Here is a 12,800-nt window from a genome sequence, read left to right on the forward strand (position 1 = left end):
GCGACAATTTTTTTTATAAATTTGCCTCAGGCGGCAAAAAGTCTAGGGCCGGCCCTGGAGCTCATAATGTAGTCCCTGCCATCACTTCACTAACTGACCTCAGAGGAGCCTACAGTCTAATCCCTGCCGTGTTAGGGGGGAAGTTTAGGTTGCTGTCGGTCCGGGGGCAACTGGTGATAGGGGGCCTTGGGCGGTAAAAAGTACACATCCGGCCCTGAGTTATGGGGATCCAGCATGTACATATGTCTGTGCTTACCTCAGGTGTGCTAGAATTGTGCCATTTGGAGAGAAGCGAGGGGATCCTGTGTGTTTCTGCACAAGAGGTCTCCTGCTAAAGTGAAATGTTACACTGAAAAGTCAGTTTTTGCAGTTTGCAAAACAACCACAGCAAACAGCATAAATAATAAAACAATAATTGTACTCTGCTCCCAAGAGCTCACAATCAGAATGTGAATGAGAATATAGGAATTTATTCAGCGGTCAGCATGGTCAGTTCCGACTCCAGTTCTCAGCAATGAGCTCAGTGCTTTGGCACCGCCGCAGCTGCCAAAATGACAGAAATTCCTGCAGTTTCCTATAGAACTGAGTGTCCCATTCAGAAGTCGTGATTACCTCATCCCAAATGCCCCACCTGGGAGAGGAGGTGAGCAGGCCAAAAAGCAGTGGGGGAGGAAGGATTTAAGCTAACCTGCCAAAAGCCAGCCTGCTACTACTGCCTTTAAAGGAATGTGTGTGCCAATGTATCTAAAATACCCCTAAAATGTATATATATCTATTGGAGGAACCATCTAGACGTATACACACTGTTCTAAAAGGACCTTTTTGTCTCTGTTCTGGAAAATCCTGTAAACAGCTAGAACTATGTCTGATGAGAACACTTCTCTTTGTGTTAAATCTCTGACATAAAGAATTTAAGCCACCCCTTAGGTATACTAAGCCTGATTTAGGCCAAGGTCGATCCTCTGGACATGCACCTGTACAGGGAGAGATCGCGCTTCTGCACAGCGAACTACAAAAACTACAGTGTGACAGGGGAAAAAAAAACCCCTTTATATTCATTTCTAGGCTGCACTGATATTTTCTCTTAAAAAAACAATACCACCACTGAAACAAACTCATTAAAGTTTAAAAAGAAAACTTGGTCTGTGACAAATCATTTTAAGTTTAAAGCCGGTTCACATGGATGTCTGGATGGCGTTAAACGATGTCAGCCGGTGCTCGTTGTTTAAGCACTGTCTATCCAAGTGAATGGACAGCTGCCAGCACGATCGCGTACCGTCATTCGCCCAAATGCAGCGCTTGATCCCATCATTTCCTGTTGTCTTGCTTCATCCTGGATGCATCCAGTATATGCTATCCACGCTGCTTCCGTGTCCCCACACAGGGGTCTAAACGCAAAGCAATTGCTGAATGCCGCCAATGGTTGCCAAATGCTTTTCTGCACACTAGCAGAAAAGCATATGACCGAGATGCCGGGCTGCTGCGGGCTACTGGTTCAAATGCCCGTCTCAACTGGCATTAAGATAAAACAAATATATGCTTTTTCCTTAGAAATATACATGAGCTTGTGCATGATTCCACATTGTGCATGGATATTGCTGCAATTTTCCTTGCTTCAATGGGGGAAAAAGCCAACCGAGGATTGCAAATGATTCTTGGCGAATATTGTGTGCACTTATGCGTGTTGGGTGTAGACATGGACTTAGAGAGTTTTTGCTAGTTTTTAGATTTTGTAAGGGTGCTGAGAAACTCGGCTATAATAAATGATAAAACATTTAGGTCATTTAGGTCTCTTTTACATAAACGTCTGATATATTGATTATACGCTTAAAGAGAACCTGTGAAAAACAAACAAACAAAAAAAAAAAAACAGTCCTCTTCTCCCTCCAACACCGACAGGGTAAATGTTAGGCCTTGTTCACATCATTTAGCGCAGATGGCTGTGCAATCAGAACGCAACGCGTATGATTGCAAGCCATCTGCGCTACTATGTGCTGCGCCACAGATCCCATTCATTACAATGAGTGGGATCTGCGCTGCTATTCCCAAAAATGCATGCAGCAGCGCATATGATGGCAACCGTTCTACCACAGTAGCGACCTTCTACCGTTCTTGCGTGTCGCACACTATGTGCACTGCAGTGGGCATAGTCTGAACGAGCCCTTAACCATCCGCGCTCCTGCGCAGGCATAGTACAGGCTGGAGCCCATCAGAAAGTCGCTACTGCACCTGCACAGGAGCGCAGAAGGTAAATATTGCATTTGCAGCCTCTACTGCGGCTGAACCACTACCAACAAGCTTGTCAGCTGATTTTTTTTTCGGGGGCTGTCAGCGCTGGATATCGGAGGCTTAGGATGACAGGGGAAGCTTCAGGGGCGTAGCAATAGCCACAGCAGCCATAGCAGCTGCTATGGGGCCCTGGAGCAGAGGGGGCCCAGGTGGTTCTTGGTGTGTTTACCATTAACTTTCTTGTGTTTCTCCACCCTCTATCAGTGCCAATGGACTATATACAATGCAGATTGCATGAGAATGTAAATTGCCAATTAGCTCATATCCATAGGGTAGGGGCAGATGGCATAGATAAAGAGTGCCAATATCTGAGAGCCCCATGAAAGTTTTGCTATGGGACCTCATAATCTCCAGCTACGCCACTGGGAAGCCTCATTAGGATCCAGAGGCTCCCCCCTCCCGAGGTAAGTACCCACCAGGGGCACTTTTTTGTTTGTTTTTTGTTACAGAGTCCCTTTAACTGCTTGTGAGCTGCTTCTTTTTATTTGCTGGGTGCAGTCCAGCACTAGCAATGGTCTCATGCCTACACATCTGAGCTGGTGGTAGCCGTCACCAGGGTGGGCTGTATTTAGGGTTTGTGCTTCCCATGGCACTTCAAACCTACAATGCCCTCTCAAAAGACATTTAGGCAAAGGTAGGCTTGACCACAACAGGCAGTGTGCGAGACCACAACAGAAAGCGGGCAGGACTAGCTAAAATATCCTAATAAAAGTACAACCCAAAGTCAGTGGGTCCGTGATTCCTCCCAAAGTATGAGTAAAGTGGCCCTCAAACAAGTAACTAGGAAGTGTTCACACCATAAATACACATTAGCTAGTGTTTCCCCCCAAAAAATGGTGGTAGGTATTAGATTGTGAGCTCCTCTGAGGACAGTCAGTGACATGACTATGTACTCTGTAAAGTGCTGCAGAATATGTCAGTGCTATATAAATCCATAGCAATATTATGGTAGAACATTAGACTATGACTATGGCAGAATTAGATTGTGAGCTCCTCTGAAGACAGTCAGTGCCATGGCTATGTACTCTGTAAAGTGCAACATAAAAAACGAGTGCTAGATTAGTACTTTTTAGGTTGTAGTAGTAATATTGTGTAAGCCTAACTCACCCAGTGTAGGGCTTGTGGCCTGCTGGTGGCCTGGTGGGCTCTGGTTGGAGGTGTGAAAAGGCTTCTCTTATGGCTGGAGCCTGGTGGGCTTGTGGCTGACTAGAGGCCTAGTGGGTTCTGGCTGGGTGAAGGCATGAAGGGCTTCTGGCTGGAGCCTGGTGGGCTTCTGGCTGCCAGGAGGACTCTGGCTGGCTGAAGGCGTGAAGAGCTTCTGGCTGGAGCTTGGTGGGCTTCTGGCTGGCAGGAGACCAGGTCGGTTCTGGCTGGCTGAAGGTGTGAAGGGCTTGTGGCTGGAGCCTGGTAGGCTTCTGACTGGGAGGAGGCCAGGTGGGCTCTGGCTGGCTGAAGGTGTGAAGGGCTTCTGGCTGGAGCCTGGTAGGCTTCTGGCTGGGAGGAGGCCAGGTGGGCTCTGGCTGGCTGAAGGTGTGAAGGGCTTCTGGCTGGAGCATGGTAGGCTTCTGGCTAGCAGGAAGCCAGGTGGGCTCTGGCTGGCTGAAGGTGTGAAGAGCTCCTGGCTGGAGCCAGGTGGGCTTTGGGCTGGCAGGAGGCCAGGTGGACTCTGGCTGGCTGAAGGCGTGAAGGGCTTCTGACTGGAGCCTGGCGGGCTTCTGTCTGACTAGAGGCCTAGTGGGTTCTGGCTCGGTGAAGGCGTGAAGGGGTTCTGGCTGGAGCCTGGTGGGCTTCTGGCTGCCAGGAGGCAAGGTCGACTCTGGCTGGCTGAAGGCGTGAAGGGCTTCTGGCTGGAGCCTGGTAGGCTTCTGGCTGACAGGAGGCCAGGTCGGTTCTGGCTGGCTGAAGGTGTGAAGGGCTTCTGGCTGGAGCCTGGTAGGCTTCTGGCTGGCAGGAGGCCAGGTGGACTCTGGCTGGCTGAAGGTGTGAAGGGCTTCTGGCTGGAGCATGGTGGGCTTCTGGCTAGCAGGAGGCCAGGTGAGCTCTGGCTGGCTGAAGGTGCGAAGGGCTTCTGGCTGGAGCCTGGTGGGCTTCAGGGTGGCAGGAGGCCAGATGGGCTCTGGCTGGCTCGCTGAGCTTTTTCTCTGCCTAGATCCACTCCAGGGGAGGACTGAGACCTTTTGGCCAGGAGGGAAACCACAAACTAGAGGCCCGTTTTCATGGCAGCCCCAGCCCAAATGATGTCACACACGCACCCCATGTGCTATATGCAGGTAGTCACGTGGGGTGCCAATGCAGAAATACACCAAGGACATTTGAGGGACAGCATGACAGGTAAAGTATAATGTACTGGCAACGGGGAGCACATAATACATTTTGAGAGACAACGGCTGGGGTTTCCTTCGCGTTCATCATTCATGATTATTGTACTTGATTGCCCACATCAACCTGAGATTTCCCAGCATCTCAGATCAATACATTCAACTAATTTCCACCCGAAATCAGTCAAAACATTGATTGGGCATGCTTGTCAGCCACAGATTTTCATCTGATTCAATAATAATTATCAAAACGGTTGGTAGATCAGCCAGCCCTAAATCATTAAATTAGAGGCAGCCTGGGGGAAATTTCCCCTCTTCCCCCCTGGCCAGTCCTCCCCTGATCCACTCTTATGCTGGGAATACACGATGCGTTTTTGCGTTCGTTTTTGCCGTCGTTTTCGCTTTCGATCGATTCTACTCTCGATTCACTGCTCGATTCCCCTCTCGATTCCTTATCGTGTATTCCCAGCATTAGTTTAGGTTGTCTACAGCCTCATTGTGATAACAATTAACTTTGAATTTTGCTTCATCTGTCAGGAACTGAAACTAGGTTCATTCTCTTATTTTGTTTATTTGCTATACAATACTGAAATCTATTATTTAGAAGCTCCGGCTATGTGGTCCAGAAGACTACCAGCTAGCACTGATACTGTTCACCAGGGACAACAGCTTTGCATACCTCCTGTAAACCAGCAATGAAAGCAGGGAACCTTCAGCCATTGACTGCATGCATAACTATAGACTGGCAATTCCACCCCACTTTTCACTGTTCTTCCTGGTTTCTTTAATTCATATGGTCCATCACATCATTATATGATTCATTGCTGTGTTTATACTTTATCCTGACCTAGGCCAGCTTTCTTGTGGCCCCCTTTCATATGGAGCCCCCTTTCAAAGGTAACAAACACACCTGGGGTAAGCAGCCAAACCCTTCCCACTCCATGTACAGCCCCTTTTCCATAAAGAAAATCCATATACAACAGCTCTCTTTCATGTACCTTTCTCCATGTGTTGCATGCAGGCTTCCTATACCACTTGCAGCCTCCTGATTCATATCCAGCAACTCCTCTTCCATGTCCAGCCACCCCTTTGTGCAGCAGCCACGCTGGGCCACAGCTAATGTGGTCTTTTGCAGAAATCTGGCCCCTGAGACGATTCGTAACATATAACAGGAAGAACATGTAGCACTACTCTGTACGCTGGGAATGACTCTACATGTCCTTCATTCATTGCCAATTAATTAATAAGAGAATGGCAGTTCAGCTGTCTCCCTGTAGTGCTCCCATGTTATGCACATTGTACAGCGGTCCCAAGGAGCACACAGTGTTTGTAAAAAATGGACTAAATTATTTCCTAACAAAAACAGAAATCGGGAACTGAAATCCACTTCTGGTTCCTGTTTTATTTAGATGTTTGCAAAACACATTTTGTAAAATGCTTAATTTAGATATTATCTCCACAGCCTGACATAACCCTTGTTCTATGTTTAAAGTGAAGCTCCACTTTCACTAACTGATATCTTCATAAGAAGAATTTAGCAAGCTGTATTAATATACATTCCTGTTTATTCTCTGGTGGGAACCAAATAAGGTGTCTTCCTGGTAGAAGGTGAGAAGTGAGACTGATCAGTCACCATAGCTCCCACCTGTCCCTATTTCTGAGGGACAGTCCCTCTTTAGGAACCAAATTACCCTGTATCTCTTTCTCCCTTATATGTCCCTCTTTCGGGGCTGATGTACAGATCTATGTAAATATATATATATGTATATATATATATATATATGTATTTTTCTACTGAAAAATGCGTTTAACTGACTCTAAACTTTTTTCCCATCCTTTAAATTGATAGATTTCTCATTTTCAAATGTTAAAATAAAGAAAAACTAATGATGATAGAAAGAACCAGCATGGTCTGAATGATAAAACTACAGCTTTTGCTTCTGAATTCTTTGTTATATGCATGGTGAGGGGTGTAGTGAGGCCATGGTTAGGGTGTGGCAGGGGCGTGTGTTAAAATGTCCCAATTTCCTACCACAAAATGTTGGGAGGTATGCAGTTACAGATAGATGGACTAAGTCCCAATACTCTCCTTACTCACCTGACAAATGAAGAAAGAACATGGGATGTCTGTCTGAAATTGTATCTTCTGCTTTTTTGTACGCTACTGTGTAATGCCACAAAGAGATGCATTCTGGGATGACATTTACCTTCTTACCAATGAGGCACCAATGTAGGATGTAATAGGTATGATATCTCCTGCCTTGCTAGCACCTCTGCTCCTCTCTAGACTCACGCAAACCGGCCAGCCTTGTTCCCCGGACCCCCCACACGCTAACCATGGGGCCAAAAAAGCAATCCACCGAGTTGGACGTGTGGAGTTTTTCTCCCACAAATCTAAGGGTGTTGAGATATAAGATGGTGAAGCCACGCTTGATGACGGCCTGCAAACTCCAGGGAGATCAATGCCATCCAAGGAGGCAGTGACGTATGCTGGGTACACACGTTGCGTTCCCGCATCGAATGCGCCGCTCGATTTCCGACGATTCGATTATTTCCGAGCATTTCCGAGCACATTTCGATGATTTTTAGGTCGAATGCCATGTAAAGTATGGCAAATCGACCTAACGATCCATTGACCCGCGAATCGGACATGTCGGAAATAAACGAATCGACGGGAATCGAGCGGCGCATCGACGGGAATTGAGTGCGGGAACGCCACGTGTGTACCCAGCATAAGGCTGATCTACAAAACCTCTTTAATAACCGGAGAAGCTGATCAAGGCAACGAACACCGACGTTGTCAGGGAGATCAGAACAGAGATCTCTTCTCTTGGAGACGGGATACACAAGCTCAAAGATAGCCTGGAGGGGAAAAGAGCCTTTTGACTGATGCTAAAAGGAAATAAATATGGCAGCCTCAATATCCCTCTTGCTTCAGTTGTCCTTTAAAGAGAACCCGAGGTGGTTTCTAATAATGCTAATAGCACACAGAGGCTGGGTCTGCATATAATGTCCAGGCTCTGTTGCTACATTGTTTCCCCCCAGGCCCCCTCTGCACTCTGCTGTGCCCCCATAAATCACACAGCCGGCTAGCGACACGCAGCGTGTCGCAGCCAGCTGTTTACCTCTGCATGTGTTAGTCTGGCCGCTGCCCCGCCTCCTCTATGTCGCCGCTCCCCGCCCGAGTCCCTTCCCTCCAATCAGCGGGGAGGGAAGGGACGGGGGCAGGGAGAGGCGACATAGAGGAGGCGGGGAAGCGTAGAGACTGACACTGGCAAAAGTAAACAGCCGGCTGTGACACTGTAACGATTGTGGAACTTTCTCCGTGATCAGCGCACAGCGCGTGCGCTGACACGGCGGAAATCCTCCACAAGCGTATATTTGCAGGCACCCAGCAAAAGGTGCTACGCACCTGTAGAGGGAAATTCCTGTCGGCAGATGGCACTGGGGAGTGCAGAGGAACCAATCCTCTGTACCTCCACAAGTGCCAGACAGGAATTGTACGAAGGGCAGAACGCAATCGCAAGAGAGGCGATTGCGAATGAGATTGAGCAAAGGGACAGGTTGTATGTGTGTGCGCCAATCCAGTCGCCACCCCGCGACCGCGCACACACAACAGCAGATACGAAATAGGAACGCGATCGCGAGAGGTGCGATCGCCAGACGTGACACAAGGCAGATCAGAATAGAATACGAGGGTAGCAAAGACACAGCAAATACAATAAGGAGATACGGAAAATAACAAATGCTAGCTAACCGCGAACACCGCACTCATTCGCAACAGTGCACGCGGTTATGCGCGATCTCCACGTGATAAGCACAATAGAGACAAGCACGCCTAACTAACCATTAACAGACAAACATGAAACAGAGGACGCGAGCGCTTGCTTAACGGTTACCTCACCGAGCCTGCAGCAAGCGTAGCGGACAAGACAGACACACGAAAACAGGGACAAACGAGAGATAGGATCCACAGCACTAGCGAAAAGTGGCCAGCGTGATCCAGGTACAGAGTAGCAGAACAGAAGGATCCCCAGCGCTAGCGAAAAGTAGCTAGCGCGATCCCAGAAGACAGAACAGAAGGATCCCCAGCGCTAGCGAAAAGTAGCTAGCGCGATCCCAGGAGACAGAACAGAAGAGATAGCTGGTAGCAACCGCTGCACCAGCTATACTCCAAGAACAGAGATCAGAACCATTTCCTGTCGACCACCTTTGGGGCAGGACAATGGCAACAGGCAAGACAAGACAGAACAGGCAATACAGATAATACAACCTGACTGGGCTAGAAGGGGAGCCTAAAGCAACCCCCAGGAATTAACTATACTAGATAGCAATGGCTGACACTCCAGCAGTGTCCATCAGGAACAGACCATGGAAAGGAAATGACCAGCAAAGCCTTCTGGGAAACATAAAGCTCTTATAGTGCCAGTCATCAAAGAAGGCAGGTAGGGGATTTGCATAACGAATGTATGCAAATTCCCCAGCAAGAGAACAGACCAGAAACTTGCAATGGAAAGACAGGTCTCTGTTCCAGAGACCTGCAGCCCACAGACTAGAGGAATGGACAAACAGCTGTCTGCCTGTGCAGCCAGCTGAGCGGATCATCACAGTACCCCCCGCTCTAGGGATGGATTCCAGACATCCCTCAAAACTGGTATCATCACAAAACTCTAACTGAAGACTCATGAAGGTCGGGGCAGCCCGACAAGGCCCAATTCCAGAGTCAGTCCATCCGAAACCGACCTCATCGGAAGCAGAAGCCACCGAAACATGCCCATCACCACTACAAGTCTCAGCGTAACACCCATCAGGACTGTGGACACCAGAGAAGAAGCCATCGACACCCTCCAGACAATACCCACCACCTTCCAAGGAGCGTCCAAGAATACCAAACCTGCCGCAATACCTGTTCGAAGTGTCCCTTACAACACCAAAGCCATTGCTGATCGTATTCAGGGCACCAAGCAAAACCTTTCCCGGAATCTCCCAGAACGCCTTGAAGCTCCGCAGAGATCCCAAGAAGCCAGAACGCTCACCAGGCTCACATGGTGAACCACCAAGAACCCCTATGGAACCTATGATCATTCCAGACTCAAAATTAGTAGGACACCCATCAAGATCAGGACTTTCAGGGACCACTTCCGGGCATGCAAGCAGGCAGGCTATATCAGAACATGTCTCCACTGAGGAAGCATCTGAGTACGCTGGTAACCGAGGCACACTTGGGCTGTCTGGGTCACAGAGCACATCGGGGTACACCAGTACAGGAGAAACCTCAGGACATGTCGGGGAACTGCCAACCTCAGAGTCCGACACGACAAGACCAAAACCAGTACTGGGCAGAAAATCATCACGAGTAAAGGTCACAGGTACTGGTCTTTCAAAAGAAGACTCGGACTCAAATTCAGAATTTTCTGTAACTGTAATATCATCATTGACTACACATGAATGAAGCTCCACAAGAGCTGCAAAAGTAGTCAGCAAGGCAGCAATGCCTACTGAAGTGGGCAACACCTCAGAAGGACCTGGGGGGCAGGAGACATCTCCTACAAGTTCTGCACCCTTTGGGAGGAACTCGGAGACCTTCAGATCATCAAACAAGACCTCAGGAACATCATTTTTCAAGTTGTCTAAGAAGGATTCTGTACTATCCATGTTACAAGGCAAAACTGGAACTTTACTTTGAGAACAGGGCAGATGTCCCAGGGAAGGTTCCACCATAAACTGAGACTGAATTTCATCATCATGAGTGGAACGTACAGGAATATTCACTGGACCACACACTGATTCCCTAACTTTAATCTCGCTGCACCCAGAACTCTGCGTAGCAGTCAAACTAGCTTGCAACTCCAAAACTGCAGAAAGACAGGTAAAAATAGCAGCAATACCTAGATGAGCCTCTAGGGGCAGGGCAGGAGATATTGTACAAGGCAATATTGACTCATCCAGAGTACTGGGTGGAGAGTCAATACTTTCTTCAGAATCAGACTTGCAAATGTCAATGCAAGTGGACATCATGCCTTCATTCATGGTACAGGGCAGGTTCAGAGAAAGCTTCTCTGGACAAGGCAAAGAAGCTTCAGCATCAGATTCGCAAAACCGAAGCGCTGTCTCACTCTTAGATTCGGCTAACAACGTCGAATCCGAGGAGTCAGAACGCAAAATTTGCGGATCCAAGATCGCTTTAGGTTGCGAAACTGACGCTTCCATATCGCAAACCTCCGCGATCTGCGGAGCAGACTGCAAGGCATCTAGGACAGAAACACTGGAGCAACTGTCATCAGGCAACAGGCCTGCACAGGTGCAAACAGAATAAGACATAGATTCATTTGCAAAAGAAGTGGCGACAACAACAGGAGAAACTTTATTAGACACATCAATTTTCTTAAAGTTGCATAACTTAGGAATTTTCCCCATGGCAGGCTCACAAACGGACGATCTTAGAGAACCTGAGGGAAAAAATCTGTCTTCCTTAGACACAGAACCACACAGACCTTTTGCAGCCATACGTGCGGTGGCGACATCAGACCGCACTGGTTCAACTTCCACACAAGCAACTGCTCTGAACGACTTGCACTCAGACTTCAAACACTCAGTTGCTTTGGGAAAGGGAATGCATTCAAAACTCACTTTCTTTAAATCCAGAGGATTGGAACAATCGTCCGCTGACAATGTGTTTTTAGCAGATTGAAGCGCATGTAGTTCATCCAAAATCATTCTCCACACGTCAAACAGCGGAGTCACAAAGTCAGAGATACATTCACCAGTCTTGATTAAAGTGCACGCAGACTCAATGCACGCATACAAAACTGCTTCGTTTTTAGAACGGTAATGATTGCAAAACGATCTCCAATCACATTCCAATTGATAGACCAGGAGCTCGATCTCCCATTTCTCAAACGGGGGCTCCCATGCACACTTAACAAAGGATGAACAATCCTTTTGCGCACAGTCTACAGATGGAACTGGAGCAGGAACGGAACGGGAATCTTTTACCTCTTTATTGGGATCAATTAATTGGTGTGTGTGTAATTCATCCAAAATGATCTGCCACACATACATCACCAGATCCACAACACACTAAACACATTCAACAGAATCAATCAAAAGGCACACAGAGTCAAGACAATCGTTCAGGACATCCGCGCTTTTTGCGATGTAAAAATCACAAAAGGCTTTCCAATCCAAATCAAATTCCTCCACCAAAGCCCCGATTTCCCATGAGGCAAATGGCGGTTCGAACAACCCAGTATCTAAATAATATCCATATGGGTGTGGATCAGGAACGAGTACAGATTTTTTAACTGCTTTAATATAGTGTGCGATCCTACCTATAGCAGGATCCACATAAGCTTTGGATTGGGGCAAAAAACCTGGAAACTGATCAGCAGATGCATTATAAACATCATTATCATACTGCATGGTTTTGCCCATTTCAGACTTGACAGAAATAACCTCTCTATCTGTGGTTGCCATGGGCAACGGATCTTTCCACTGGGAAGCCTTCCTAGATCTTTTACGTTTAGACTTAGAGGCTTTGGATGGCTGCTTTATGGATGAAAGAGTAGATGGAACAGCTGATTGAGCTGCTGACAACAACTCATTAAGGGGGTATGGTAATTGAGGTCATCTCAGCCAATTGTGAATTAAAAAGGCCAAGAATTCCAGGGGTCTTTGACTCAGGGTGGTATGATCTAACACATCATAACCCCACATTGACATTTCGCCCCCCAACAGAATGTAGACCATTTGGGGGGCCCAGGTAGACACTGGGGTGCATTGGAATTCAGAGTTCGCTAACAGTTTCGTACACTCAGACAAAAATTCGTCTGCTGATTCAGGTTCAAGTTTTTTAAATCTCTTAAAGGTACAAGAGCCATATTCGACAAAATCGTACAAATCGGAAATTCCGTCTACACTGGGGTTTTGGGTTAGGCTGGTCATTCTGTAACGATTGTGGAACTGACACGGCGGAAATCCTCCACAAGCGTATATTTGCAGGCACCCAGCAAAAGGTGCTACGCACCTGTAGAGGGAAATTCCTGTCGGCAGATGGCGCTGGGGAGTGCAGAGGAACCAATCCTCTGTACCTCCACAAGTGCCAGACAGGAATTGTACGAAGCGCAGAACGCAATCGCAAGAGAGGCGATTGCGAATGAGATTGAGCAAAGGGACAGGTTGTATGTGTGTGCG

At 47.6% G+C, this 12,800-nt stretch overlaps 1 protein-coding gene across 1 annotated transcript; it reads right to left on the reverse strand.

Annotated features, from left to right (window-relative positions):
- Positions 1 to 3,503: 3,503 nt before the first annotated feature.
- LOC137562230 (uncharacterized) lies at positions 3,504 to 4,295 on the reverse strand. The gene has a single exon (XM_068273563.1). It carries the CDS (start codon positions 4,293 to 4,295, stop codon positions 3,504 to 3,506), a length of 792 nt encoding a protein of 263 aa, XP_068129664.1.
- Positions 4,296 to 12,800: the final 8,505 nt, after the last annotated feature.

The sequence above is a fragment of the Hyperolius riggenbachi genome, chromosome 3, assembly GCF_040937935.1.
Source record: "Hyperolius riggenbachi isolate aHypRig1 chromosome 3, aHypRig1.pri, whole genome shotgun sequence".
Taxonomy (NCBI): Eukaryota; Metazoa; Chordata; class Amphibia; order Anura; family Hyperoliidae; genus Hyperolius; species Hyperolius riggenbachi.